Source organism: Sinocyclocheilus rhinocerous, unplaced genomic scaffold (assembly GCF_001515625.1).
Source record: "Sinocyclocheilus rhinocerous isolate Xijiao unplaced genomic scaffold, SAMN03320098_v1.1 scaffold126, whole genome shotgun sequence".
In the NCBI taxonomy this organism is placed as follows: Eukaryota; Metazoa; Chordata; class Actinopteri; order Cypriniformes; family Cyprinidae; genus Sinocyclocheilus; species Sinocyclocheilus rhinocerous.
In genome coordinates, this window is record NW_015662929.1 from 446,600 (window position 1) to 460,504 (window position 13,905).

A 13,905-nucleotide genomic window follows, 5' to 3' on the forward strand; every position below is an offset into this window, starting at 1 on the left:
TGTGTATATATATATATATATATATAAATAATCATGAGACCATTTTAATTGAGACACTTAAGTTTTTATTGATTTTTTAATGTATTTTTATCATTGATTGATTTTTTTATTTATGATCCTGAAGGATGACTTATTCTTCCTCAAATCTGGCGAAGATTTTGTACTTTGCTTTATGATCCATTTCTGTGCAGAACACCTCATAATCTTTTTGTTTCCCAAATACAAAAGTGAACAGTTCGGCTGGAGAACTTTCGTCATATTCACCCATCCAGCTCTGCAATTTGCATTGGGATGCAATTTGTTGCTCCTTTTCCATTGAAAGAACAATGGGAAATTGTATTTTTCCATCCCAGTTTCTCTTGCTACACCAGTCAGCTGCAGTCCTGGCGTCTCTCAGAAGAAGGATTTCCTGCAGTAAATAACAAATATGGTCAAATTATTTCATGTATACTGATGTTAATGCTTCAAACGTGTAGAGTACATAAAGCTGTTACAACATTTTTAAGAAATATATGATCTTTTGTTATAATGAATGCTGTCTATCAGTTCTTGTGTCATTTAAGACCTTAATGGATCTTAATGAAATCCAGTTCCTTCAGAATTAATTCATTTAACTGTTATGTATCATTTATCAGGAATCCCACAGATATTTGCCAAATATTTTATATTACAAAAATGTTATGTATCATTTATCAGGAATCCCACAGATATTTGCCAGATATTTTATATTACAAAAATGTTATTTCATTCATGTACTATGTTTATATTATTCTCCATTTTTATTATTTTTGATTACACATGAAAATGATGTAAAATGCATGTAGAATAATCAGTAAAAACATACAAAGCAAAGTCTCAAGGATAATTATTTAAGATTAATTATTTTTTGATGTTTGTGAATGGGTTATAGGCTTCCCCCATTTAGGTGTTGCCATTGAATAAATCAAGTGAGGTACATTTTTGGGGGGTGGGAGGCTGTTGTTAAAAATGGGCTGTTGTTAAAAATGTCTTACCTCTTCGGTGCTTTCTGTGTCCTCACCTGTTCTGATCTCTGCAACACTGGGAAAAAAAAAGAAAATCGGTACCTAATTACAATGGCATCAGCTTGACATGGAAATCCCCTAATGTCATGACAGGAAGAATGTATTTAGTGATGTTATACAAAGAGTAAGTATGAACACCCACAATGAAAAAATATCCTCTACCTTTTCTTTCCTTCGAAAGATGTGCACTTCAGAAGCACAGATTCGGCCATATATCGGCACATATTGACATTGGTTTGCAACCAATAAATCAGAACCTAAGAAATGTACAGTATTCATTTTAATGTGACAAACAGACAACTTTAACCACATTTAAGGTTTCAGTTTAATCTTTTCAATTAAGTTGCTACTTATACTGAAGTACTGCAGTTTGGAAGCCAACAATTAAAGAAGAAGTGTGAAGTCATGCTTCCATTTTATTGTACTTGGTATATAATCTCTGATTGTTGCTCCTCAAATTATATTGACACCCGTAGCTTTAGAGGCCTCAAAGCCATCACTTGCTTATCAATTTCTTTACTTTAAATTGAATTCCTATTCTAATTGTTAATTTAGTACACATCTCTATAGCTCACCTCAGGCAAAATCACTTCTGTTAGAAACATCTGCTTCTCAGCTGCAGTTCAAGGCACAGATATGATTCGTTCCAGTCGCTGTATTATGTCTTCTGTCTAGGATAATATGCAAAGAAGAAACATGGAAAAATTGTTTTATACCATGCTGACAGAGAACATCATCAATACAATGCTATGTGCCATGTTTTTTTCACCCAGCCATCTATAGAGAGATGGAAACTTTTTTCTTGCTGCTGTCATCAAGTGCTTGCTAATGAGGGAATGTTGGGTCTCTGCAGTTAATGTTGTAAAATGCCCTTACATACATGTATGTAAAGTGCTACGAGATAAGTCAGTTTGTGATTTGGTGCTATGTATGTATAATATATATATAAAATCCATTTCAATTTCTGTTACCGCACCAGTCAGCTGCAGTCCTGGTGTCTCTCAAAAAATGTTTTCCTGTTGTGAAAGAAGAAAATATGGTCAAAATATTTGGTGTATATACTGTTACAATTAATGCCTCAGGTTAATGTAGTACACATCTCTATAGCTCACCTCAGGCAGAATCACTTCTGTTAGAAACATCTGCTTCTCAGCTGCAGGCCCAGGCACAGATATGATTCGTTCCAGTCGCTGTATTATGTCTTCTGTCTAGGGTCATATGCAAAGAAGAAAATGGAAAAATTGTTTTATACCATGCAGACAGAGATCATTAATACAATGCTATGAGCCATGTTTTTTTCACCCAGCCCTCTATAGAGAGATGGAAACTTTTTTCTTGCTGCTGTCATCAAGTGCTTGCTAATGAGGGAATGTTGGGTCTCTGCAGTTAATGTTGTAAAGTGCCCTTACATGCATGTATGTAGAGTGCCACGAGATAAGTCAGTTTGTGATTTGGTGCTATGTATGTATAACATATATATATATATAAAATCCATTTCAATTTCTGTTACCGCACCAGTCAGCTGCAGTCCTGGTGTCTCTCAAAAAATGTTTTCCTGTTGTGAAAGAAGAAAATATGGTCAAAATATTTGGTGTATATACTGTTACAATTAATGCCTCAAACTTGAAGAGCATTTACAGTACATGCATAAATTATCTTTTCTAACATTAAATGCTTTCTATAAATATTATAAATATATTATTACTGTTTATCATTATAAAATAACAGTAAAAATTATTTGCAAAAAAACTTACGAAAATTACACATGGTTTTGAAACAAATAAAAAAGGTTATTACAGTTAAAACATTTTGCTACACTCACCATAGTTTAAGCATGTTATTTGTAGTAAAACCGTAGTTATACAATTGTAATAAAAAACATTTCATTTCTCGGTGATCCCACATTTTTCCATTTTCATTTTTGTAGCTATTACAGATATTCTATACTTAATTGAACTGTCCAATTTCCATTCATCACTTTATTAATTTGAATAATGAATGTAAAATAACCTGCCAAAATTTACATAACCTCAAAGCCGCAACTTCCGCAAGGATCATAATTTAAGATGAATGAATATCTGATCTTTGTGTTGTACGGCTTCTGCCATCAGTCGAGGCAAGGGAGGCAGAGTCTCTTTAGAAAAAAAAAAACTGGATCAGAAAGTTATCGATATTACAAAAATAAAACAACGCAAGTATTACAAAATGTGACATTAAAAAGTGTAAAAGTCACTAGTTTTTACAAAGTAACTGTCCAACAGCGACACCCGCTGGTAAAGCTAAAAAGAACAGCTGAACATTAGTTGACAAATAAAATATATTGTTTATATTGTTACTGTCTTTTGTTATTATTTTGGAATAAATATGAAAATACGTAAAAACACTAACTTGATGAGATTTATCGGTTTTGATAAACAGAATATTACATAGTGTAAAAATACAAAATATAATTGCATTTTGCCTTTTAAATTTAATGTTTATTTAATGCAGGGAGATGACAACAGTAAGGTTATATATATATATATAACCTATATATAGGTTATATAACACACACACATATATATATATATATATATATATATATATATATGATATAGTATACACAGTGTAGTTTTACCGAGCAAACAGCAGAAACGGCGAGAAAGACCGTGGCAGCTGCCAGAAACGACTAGTGGCAGCTGGGAATGCCACCGGAAGTGGCGCTGCGGCCTGGCGCTGCCAGGATTTGCGCTTGCTCTGTCTCTAAATAAGGACGATGAGCTAAAGCTAAAGCTAAAGTAAACTCACCTGTAGTGTTGACGTTGTCATTTCATCTCACGCGCCAGCGGTTTCACTGCAGTGCCCTATTAATAGTATTTATAATATACTCAAATTGTTCGCTAAATAACGAGAACAATAAAATAAATAATTTAAAGAAGGTTGACATAATGTGATAGAGGAGTGAACATAGAAACGGAAGTTGCTACTGTCCTCCGAAAACAAAAGCTCAACGCATTAGTGCCATAATAACACTATATAACACTCATTTAATAATTTACATGTTTTTATTTATATATGACATTTACATAAAGACAGTGCATAGCTTCAGGTTACAGGCTTTGAGAGTTATAATACATGTACAAACAAATTAGCATTTTTTTTTTTTTTTTTTGCATTTGATTGTGTGCTGCAAGCTGCCACAAGTGAACTTTGGTTCAAACCCTTTCTCTTCAAAATAAAGAAAAATCAAGCTATTAACAAATAATGAAACTGAGGCATGTATCTCTGGGTTTATAAAGTACATTCATGGTCTGAAGGCTGACCACAGCTCCAAACATCTCACATATTCATGATATTAGTATGTACAATAGACTATAAAAGTTTACAGGCACTTAAAGCATCAAAGAGGTTGTACGTGTGGTCCTTGTGCAGATACATGTGTTTTTTGCATTTCACTTGTGGAGTGAGCCTTACGCTAAAATAAAGACATATTATAGAAACATTGCTTCTGTTAAGCTTGAGCAACGGTTATGAAGAAATACTGCTCAACTCATTTTAAAAACGTCATTACCTCCATATATTGTCATATTGTTCATATTCTTATTCTACTAGAACATTGTACATGTTGCCTAAAGCAGTATACTGATGAGGGAATGTCTTCAGTACTGAAAAACTCCTAAACTACGGCACCTGTGACTGAAGTCATGGGTTAATGTAAGAGATCATGTGCTCAAACTCAGTTTGCATTACATGCATTACATAAAACGATAAAATGTTAATAAAGAATATATACTGATGCTATACTGATACTATATTGATAAACATAAAACATACACACCGTGACAAACCACATATCAGTGCTAAAAACGTGATGGTCCCCACATGTTTTGACCAATAAATCTCAAGACTTTTCCAGTCTTGTCTGAAAACTGGATTAGGATTATTAAAAGCCATTTTATAAAGATTGTACTTACAAAAAGCCAAGTTCTTCAGAGCAAAATATATATATAGACTATAGAAATAGGACTTTTTCCCCATGATTTATTTAATAATAAAAAGGTTTCATTAATTTCCTTCACATTTCCAATCCTGGAATCCCCTGATATTTCCAGGTTTTTATGACAGCGGGAAGCCTGTAATAAGGACTAAACACTCATCTAACGAGCATTAATGTACTACAGCAGGGAAAAAATAAATAAAAAAATCAAGGCCTGGAGCAGGTTTGGTCATAAATGTGGAAAAAGTATTTCTTATGACATGCAGAGAACAGATAAACTAATAAAACATTCCTATACTTTATATTTTTTCAAAATATTAGTTAAACTGAATCAATCCTATTCAACACCTTCTAGAGTTTTAACTTCAGTCGTGAGGGAATGTATTTAAAGCTTCATTTTCTCCATATTTGCATTCAAATGACACACATTCATTCAGATTATAACACACAGAGGTAACAGTCTTTGCCATGCGATACATATAAACATAAATACAGGCGAGTTACGTGAAAAACAAACAGCACAGATAATACAAGAGTAATATGTTCATTTTGGTTACTCTGCAAAGCTTTTACCCTTAAGCCTGAAAATGAGTGTAAAAGCTTGTTGGCTCTAGATGAGAAGGCACATCTGGTGTTCCTGATCAGAGGAAACTAGGATTGTTTTCTGCTTTAGAAAGCCACACACTCACACAACAAATGTGTTGGCTAGAAGAGAAGTAAACTATGAAAACACTTCTTGAGTAAAATACTAGCCGTCAATAAATCAAAGAAGTAAATGAACCTCCATCGTTTGCTGTTGATTCTACGTGAGCAGTCCCAAGCGAGACAGTTTGGCTGAGAGAAACGAATGAAGCACAAAGACCACAGGCTTCGGCCCCGAGTGAAGCTCAAACACCTGCAAGAGAGACAGAAAAATACTGATTATTATGAGAACTATCCACCTTTTTCCCAACGAGCCTTCTGTGTTTTAAATGATGGGAGGCTCTTCTGATTTTGGGGAAGTTCCACTCAAAAAGACTGCAACAAATCATTTCAAAAAGATTGCGCTACAAATCATCCTTATTCTCCATTTTGAATAAATGGGCTATACATTTTCATTCATTTTCTATTTTCAGAAGTCAGGAGAATAACGTTACGTTTGGTATATTAATGTGTCGTGATATAACAACAGTATCTAATAGCTCTTTTCAGCCCGCTGCATTCTTTTCCTCCTGATTATTTTCATGTTTCCTTTGTATTTCGCTTTCAGTAAACGAAAAAAAACATATACTGTGCATTTGTGATCTGCTCTCCCCATTTCATTTACGCTATAAACCATGAATAATTCCCAGGAATGCACTGGGAATCTTTTAGTTTTCTCCCCAAATCCTCACGTCTCTTTCCAGGTTTGTTTTCACACGGATGCTGTAAAATGTAATTGTTATGAAATATAGACATATATCACTATAATGATGTTTAACACGTCTGTAATATTGCTGTGGATAGAAGGAGGATCTTTAGGAGTTATTCATGGTGTGCTAAAAGTAATTTGTTAATGCTTTTAAACTTTTACATTTTCTTTTAATGATCAATGGTTGAAGGGTGAGTAAAATGATGTAACCTCATTGTCCCCAGTTTTTGAAAATGCTGATTATTGCGTTCACAGAGCAAAACTTTTGCTGATTGCCCTAGTAAAAAAGTAATATATTTAAAATACATTTATGTAAGTATACTAAGTATAGTTAAAATCTATTAACATATTTACTGACAGATAACTCGAGACTTAAGGCCATTGCACACTGAGTCTGAAATTTTCACACGTTGAAAAATAAATACGACCTCACGCTGCGTCAATCACGTTTACACACTGCCTCCGAAACTTTTGGCCATCATAAAAAAATTCAGATCAGGTTCGATTTTCTGCGTTTTCGCATCCGTAGCATGTATTTTGATAGGAAAGGATGACGAATACGAAAAAAGAAAAAGGAAAAACACTTGCGAAAATTTCGAACTGAGCAAGGACCTTTACTGATATAAAAATTTTAATGAAACTTTATTTGGAGTATTAAATTTGTGCACAATGCCCATTTATTAAAAATAAGCCTAAAATGTGTTTTAATGTCACATGAGGATTTTATGATCTTTGAATAATATCGGTCTTTAAATGCAAAATATTTAAAGTGTACCTAAAGTATACTTGCAATAGTTCCACTTTTGCACAATTAAATATACTAAGTATGTCTTTAATTGGACTTCAGCACTACTTCTGCACAATTAAAGTGCATTAAGTACAATATTAGTTGTTCCAATTTAGCAGACTTGAAGTATGCCAGTTCAGTATACTAAAAGTACAATTGCAGGGTATTTTTATTAAGTACATAAATATGAAAAAGTATTTGTAGTATACTTAGCATTAAATAAATGTATTTCAAATACATTTAAGTATATTTATTTTTCACTAGGGTGTTTACAGTGTAAACTAGGGATGCACGATATTATCGGACTGATATCAGAATCGGCCGATAATGGCTTTAAATGTAAATATCGGCATCGGCCCGATATGAAAAATTATGCCGATATGTCTTGTGATAAGAGGAATACTTTAACTCACATGTGCTCAGGGTGTGCTAGCGATTAGATCACGTCAGCAGTGTGGCTCATTCTTGAAGCAAAGTTTTGTCTGAATGATGATTAGATTGACTGCTTTGGATCGCTGCATTTAATCTGTGAAAGCATGTGACGCGTTTGGTGTGTGATAGAGTAAACAGTAATAGCACCTGCAGCGGCAGCCTCCCCAGGGTCCTAACGCCTGCTCAGTAAAGAGCTTTAATCTGTAGAGGGCGCTGTTGGCCTACTTCTAATTAAATTAAAAGTAAAATAGCCTACACAAATAACATTTAGACTGTGTTTCTGATTAAATAAAGCAGTAACTGATGTCATAAAATAATTAGTATATTTTGATTTAAAGGTCAGAAGCTATAGCTTACATGAAAAAAAATCATAAACATGACATTTGTAAATTAAATAGTTTTATATATACTGATTTATTCATTAGTGTGTAATATGTTTTATTTTTTAAACAAATCATGAGCTCTAAAAGGTTTTCAGAATTTTTACAACTCTTTTGCTTTAGACCATCTACAAATGTTAAGTCTTAAAATAAAATGTTAGGGTTAACACTGCATCTTTCTGAGGAAAAAAATGCAGCGATTGATATAGCGTTTATTTATAGTTATTTTCAAAGCTTCAATGTACTGTCAAAAAACCTTCATTATTGTTTATTTAATTCTAACAAATAAGTTCCATGTTAAAAACTAACCAAAATGAAAAATATTTTGCTTATAATTTCTGCACAGGAGAGACTTGGTGTTGTTTCCAAACAAAAGGAAATATATCGGTATCGGCCAAAAAGAGTTGAAAAATATCGGCATATCGGCAAAAATCCTATATCGTGCATCCCTAGTGTAAACGGAAATTACTCCCATAATTTGCACAAAGTGTCATGGGGCGTAAGAAAAAAGATGGATACAGGGATCCTACGTATTTTGACTAATGATTACATAACATTTCTAGTCACTCTAGATTACATACATTTTTAGAGACTACACAGACAAAAAAGCTATAAACAGATAAATAAAATAACAGAATTATGGAGGCCTTAATGAGTGAAAGTTTTATAATGTCAGGACCAACAGACTTTCATTCAGAATTGTGTGCCCATTTCATCCCATCATCTCAGGTAGATATCATACCATCTCGCCCTCTGGAGCACCAAAGTCCAAGTAGAGGTTCCTGACTCCATCGTCTGCAGACATCTTGAGCCGCTCATAGGGGAAGTGAAAGAGCACGGATTCAACAGATTCCCGCTTCACAGTGAACCCTCTGTCATAATGCAGGATCAGCCGCACGTCTTGTCTGTTCAACACACAGCCTGAGGAGCGCAGACAGACAGATGTGAACCAACAGAAGGTGAATTCATGTGGTTTTATGTTTTCTTTGCTGGCTGGAACTCAGGAAGGAAAGCCCTCAATATTTCCAACATTTCCTCCAGCCAGCTATTGTTACACACCACACAGGGAGAAAAGACATTTTTCAGTCCAGCTTTTTCCCCCACAGTCGCCCCTTTGCTAAGCTTTACTCAGACTACAGAACAGAAGAGAACTACACAACATCCAACAGGAATGAATTTGGACATTTCGGTGAACAACATGATTCTTGGTCAAATGTGCTCATAATGTTTATGGGTGTACAAATTTAATGGATATTAATCTTACAAGAACTGGAATAAAGTGTAACGTTACAAAGCATTCTAGCTGGTGTTTATCTTATCTTAAAAGGATAGCTCACCCAAAAAAGACCTCCGTTCATCTTCGGAACACAAATTAAGATATTTAGATGTCACATGGATTATTTTACTGATCTCCTTGCTATGTTTCTGGGCCTTGATCGTGGTAGTACCCTTGCTGTCTATGGGAGGGTCAGAGAGCTCTCAGATTTCATCAGAAATATCTTAATTTGTGTTCCGAAGATGAACGAAGGTCTTACGGGTTTGAAACAACATGAGAGTGAGTAATTAATGACAGCATTTTCATTTCATTTTTGACTCATTATGATATGGTACCGTTCAGTCTTTAGTTACCATCAACCATAAAGAAACATTATTAATATTACATTACTAAGGTTTACCCATATAGGTGCACCACTTACTGGTGTTGTACATGTTGATTTGTGAATGAGGGCTGACACAGTTTACCCACAGTATTTCTTAAAGGAATATTCCAGGTTCAACAAGTTCAACTTGCACTTGTGCACTCGCTGCCTTCACTAGCAATTGTGTGCATAATGTTGACTGCCACAAAAATTAATTTTGACTTGTCCCTCCTTTTTTTTTAAAGAAAAAAGCAAAAGTCTAATTATTTCAACAGTAGCCACAATGCATTAAAAAACGCTTGTTAACATAAAAAAATATATACTTATTAACCATTTCTGTGGAAAGCTGTATAAATTTTTCTTTGTTGCCTCAGAAATGTAACAACTTAAAATTGATAAGAATGCTTAACATATACTGAACCTAGAATCTTCCTTTAAATTAATTTAAAGTTTAGAAACGACATCTCGAGTGGGAGTAGCTTGTGCTTCTATTATATGTGCACTATTATATGTGACCCTGGAGCACAAAAGCAGTCTTAAGTCGCTGGGGTATATTTGTAGCAATAGCCAAAAATACATTGTATGGGTCAAAATGATTGATTTTTCTTTTATGCCAAAAATCATTAGGATATTAAGTAAAGATCATGTTCCATGAAGATATTTTGTAAATTTCCTACTGTAAATATATCAAAACTTAATTTTTGATTAGTAATGTGCATTGCTAAGAACTTCATTTGGACAACTTTAAAGATGATTTTCTCAATATTTAGATTTTTTTTGCACCCTCAGATTCCAGATTTTCAAATAGTTGTATTTCAGCCAAATATTTTCCTATCCTAACAAACCATACTTCAATGGAAAGCTTATTTATTCAGCTTTCAGATGATGTATAAATCTCAATTTTAAAAAATTGACACTTATGACTGGTTTTGTGGTCCAGGGTCCACATATGTTTATGAATATGCTCTGTAAAATTTCACTGAAGCTTGCAGGGGTGGGATTTAAGCAGACTAAATGATTGCAGAAGTCCTGCATATGTGACCAGAGATAAAAAATTACGAGGTACAAACATGAAAAACATGTATTGTTCACAATAAGATCTATCTAAAATGCATTTAGAAAACATAGGGCCAATTTTAATTTCATGCGGACTTTAAAACTACCCAAACACAGGACTTCTGTGGACTTACATTACGGCCATGTTTGCTAAGGTAGGACTGACCAGTAACGTTTTTAAGACAGGTGTATTACTGCGAAGGGTAGATTCTTTTCTACGTATATTGACACACACACACACACACACACACACACACACACCTATGGAAACCTCTTTGATGAGCTCAGCAGCCAGATGTCCACCCTGCACCAGCGCGCGTGTCCATGTGGACAGATCCCAGTGTGTCTCCACACGAAACACATGAGACTCGATGCCTCGGCCGGTGCCTGTTCGTGTGGCGAACACCAGATCTCCACCCAGAGCCGGAGAGCTGTGCACGCTGCCCGAGTGAACCAGCCTGCAGACAGAGACAAACACAGAAGACAGAGCAGACTGAGTTCATTCACTGTGACTCTTACAGTACATTAGGCTTTGCTATAATAAGGGTCTGACCGTGTAGCGAGCAGCGGGTGTGTCAGGAGAGGAGAGGTCCAGCTCTCATGCGTCCATGGCACCGACTGGAACAGCAGGAGATCTTTCTCTGTGAGCGCCATGAGCACTCGTCTGTTCTGATGCCGCCCACCATCCAGCTCCAGCTGCACACAGACACCATTTCCATGTGCAAAGGACAAATATCTCTCAACTAATGCTGTAAACTGTACATGCACATACAGTGTCTGGAAGTAACTAGTTACATGTAACTAAATTACCTAATGTAATTACAAAATAAATGTATTTGTAATCAGTTACTGAGAAAAAATGTGTAATTAAATTACAGTTGCTCATGAAAATGTTAATGATTGCAAAGAGGGGCTACATCTGAATATTTTCACACAGATAAAGATTTAATTGGTTTCTTTCATAAATTGCATTGACTGCTTTAAAATAGGAGACACCAATGTTTCAAGAGTTTAGGACACATGCTTATTCTATAACTGTTTTATTTCCTATTTGGGTTTATGTTTATGCTTTTTTTTTTTAGATTAACTGTTTTTCCAAGGCATTGTTAGATGCCAGTGTTTGCTGTCATAGCCATGCAAAGATTTGATTTCAAAAACAGCATCATAGCTATTAAACTATATCTTGTTATGGTTTCAAATCTGTATTTAACTTCAGAATGATCTCAAAGTAAAAAGAGGTGATAAAGTCTGATTTTGTGGTGGCTGTGCTTTAAAATTAAATTATAATCTTAATTCGAGTGATGAAGGATTCTGAAAGTCTGACAGTAATCAGTGTTGAGCTCTACTTTAAGGTTAACCCTGCTGCTTTACATGTTTCAAAATGATTAACAGTTCAAAACATTACAGATTTAGAAAAGAAATTAAAAGTAATCAAATGTAATCAGTTACATAAAGTAATTGAAATAGTTACACTACTTACTACATTTTAAATAGGGTAACATCTGTAACCTATTACATTTCCCAAGTAACCTTCCCAACACTGTCTACATAAAATTGGATATATCAGTATATATACCTAATCTGTTAAATGCGACTATAAGAGATGAAGATGTTCAAATATTTTATACTAGGGATGTAACGATTATCGATATCATTATATCGCGATAGCAAAACTGTCTCGATATTATCATGGTCACATGACGATATGAAAATATTTTTTAAATATATTTAAACTTCTTATTCTAACATAAAAGGTCTTTAAAGTTGTGTTTTGGGCCATTATGTTTTGGCACACTATCTGACAAACGAACTAAAACCGAAAGCACAATGTGGCTTAATCCCTTCATCAAGTCTGTTTGCGCTGCGTGTTACAAAGTGAAGCGCACACTTCGTTCAGACGATCAGCTCGTGATCCGGTGTTTTCCGCGTCTCAGAACGACTCGTTCACACTGAATGAATGCAGTCAACTCGTTTATTTCATGTGATGTGAGTTTAGCTTGCGTTTAGGAATGCAACAGACACCAGTTATGCTTTATTTTCGCAGCAGATGATTACAGCATTTCACTAGATTTGTAGTGAGACGTGTTTTTGTAAGTCTGTTTTCACTGAAACTGGAGTTTTCCTTCAAAATAAAAGCTATACTGCCGTTTCCGTCAAAATAAAAGCTTAAAAGTGCTGCATGAATTGCTGGCAGCTAGCATTTTAAATGCAGTCCAAATTCAAAATATCTCTTTCAAGTGTAGAAATTAGGAAAGAAGTATTGTTATTTCCCCACTGTATTGACGAGATGAAATATTCATTTTCATTTATTTTACAGTGCAATTGTTTTACAATATATGGCTATTACTGTCATTGTTGTTATTATTGGAGCTCTTCATTTTGAACTCTAAAAGTGCATTAGATAGAATAATTTAACTTTAAAATGTACAAAATGTTAATTTTTTCCAATTCTTCATGTCTTTTTTTTTTTAAATATCGCAATAAATATCATATCGTGGACTTCATATCGCGATATTATCGTATCCTGAGATTTTGATATGAACGGATAATAATATAAAAGGTTAAAATAAATAGCTATTGAATTTAACAGTTCAGGCTCTGTTGTTAATGTTTAGATGTAATAACCAACACTCAAAAAAACCCTACGTTGTATAAAAACTTTTAAATTGCACATAAGGCTTTTTTGCGCATAAGTTTTAATTTAACAGTTTATATCAGTTTGCATCAGCTCTGTGTATGTGTGAGTGAGTGAGTGAGTGAGTGAGTGAGTGTGTGTGTGTGTGTGTGTGAATGAGTGAGTGTGAGTGAGTGCGTGTGTGAGTGAGTGAGTGAGTGAGTGCGAGTGCGTGTGTGAGTGTGAGTGAGTGTGTGAGTGCGTGTGTGAGTGTGTGAGTGCGTGTGTGAGTGTGAGTGAGTGTGTGAGTGTGTGAGTGCGTGTGAGTGTGAGTGTGAGTGAGAGAGTGAGTTTGATAGGGCTGTACAATTAAATCGCATGCGATTGTCATGCGCATCTCGTCAGTAAAGCCGGTTCTGTGATTAGTAGTAAATCTCCATCACCTGCATTCAGATGGAGCGGCATTTAATACACAGAGCCGTAGTTCACTGACAAGCTAGGCGATATCGCGTTCATAATCGAATGCGATTTATCTGCGATTATGAACGCGATATTGCCTAATTGTCAGTGAACTACGGCTCTGTGTA

General features: G+C 34.8%; 1 protein-coding gene and 1 pseudogene across 1 annotated transcript in view; both read right to left on the bottom strand.

Annotated features, from left to right (window-relative positions):
- The window catches only part of LOC107728414 (vacuolar protein sorting-associated protein 4A-like), a 33,656-nt pseudogene extending 29,782 nt beyond the window's left edge, over positions 1-3,874 (bottom strand).
- A 214-nt stretch (positions 3,875-4,088) lies between these two features.
- LOC107728410 (beta-2-syntrophin-like) overlaps positions 4,089-13,905 on the bottom strand; it is a 21,384-nt gene continuing 11,567 nt past the window's right edge. Inside the window, exons 5-8 of the mRNA XM_016538571.1 lie at positions 11,258-11,400; positions 10,966-11,162; positions 8,751-8,929; positions 4,089-5,914 (exon numbers count right to left, since the gene is read on the bottom strand). Coding sequence (XP_016394057.1) covers positions 5,822-5,914; positions 8,751-8,929; positions 10,966-11,162; positions 11,258-11,400 — 612 coding nt within the window. The 3' untranslated portion in view covers positions 4,089-5,821. The remainder of the gene's footprint in view (positions 5,915-8,750; positions 8,930-10,965; positions 11,163-11,257; positions 11,401-13,905) is intronic.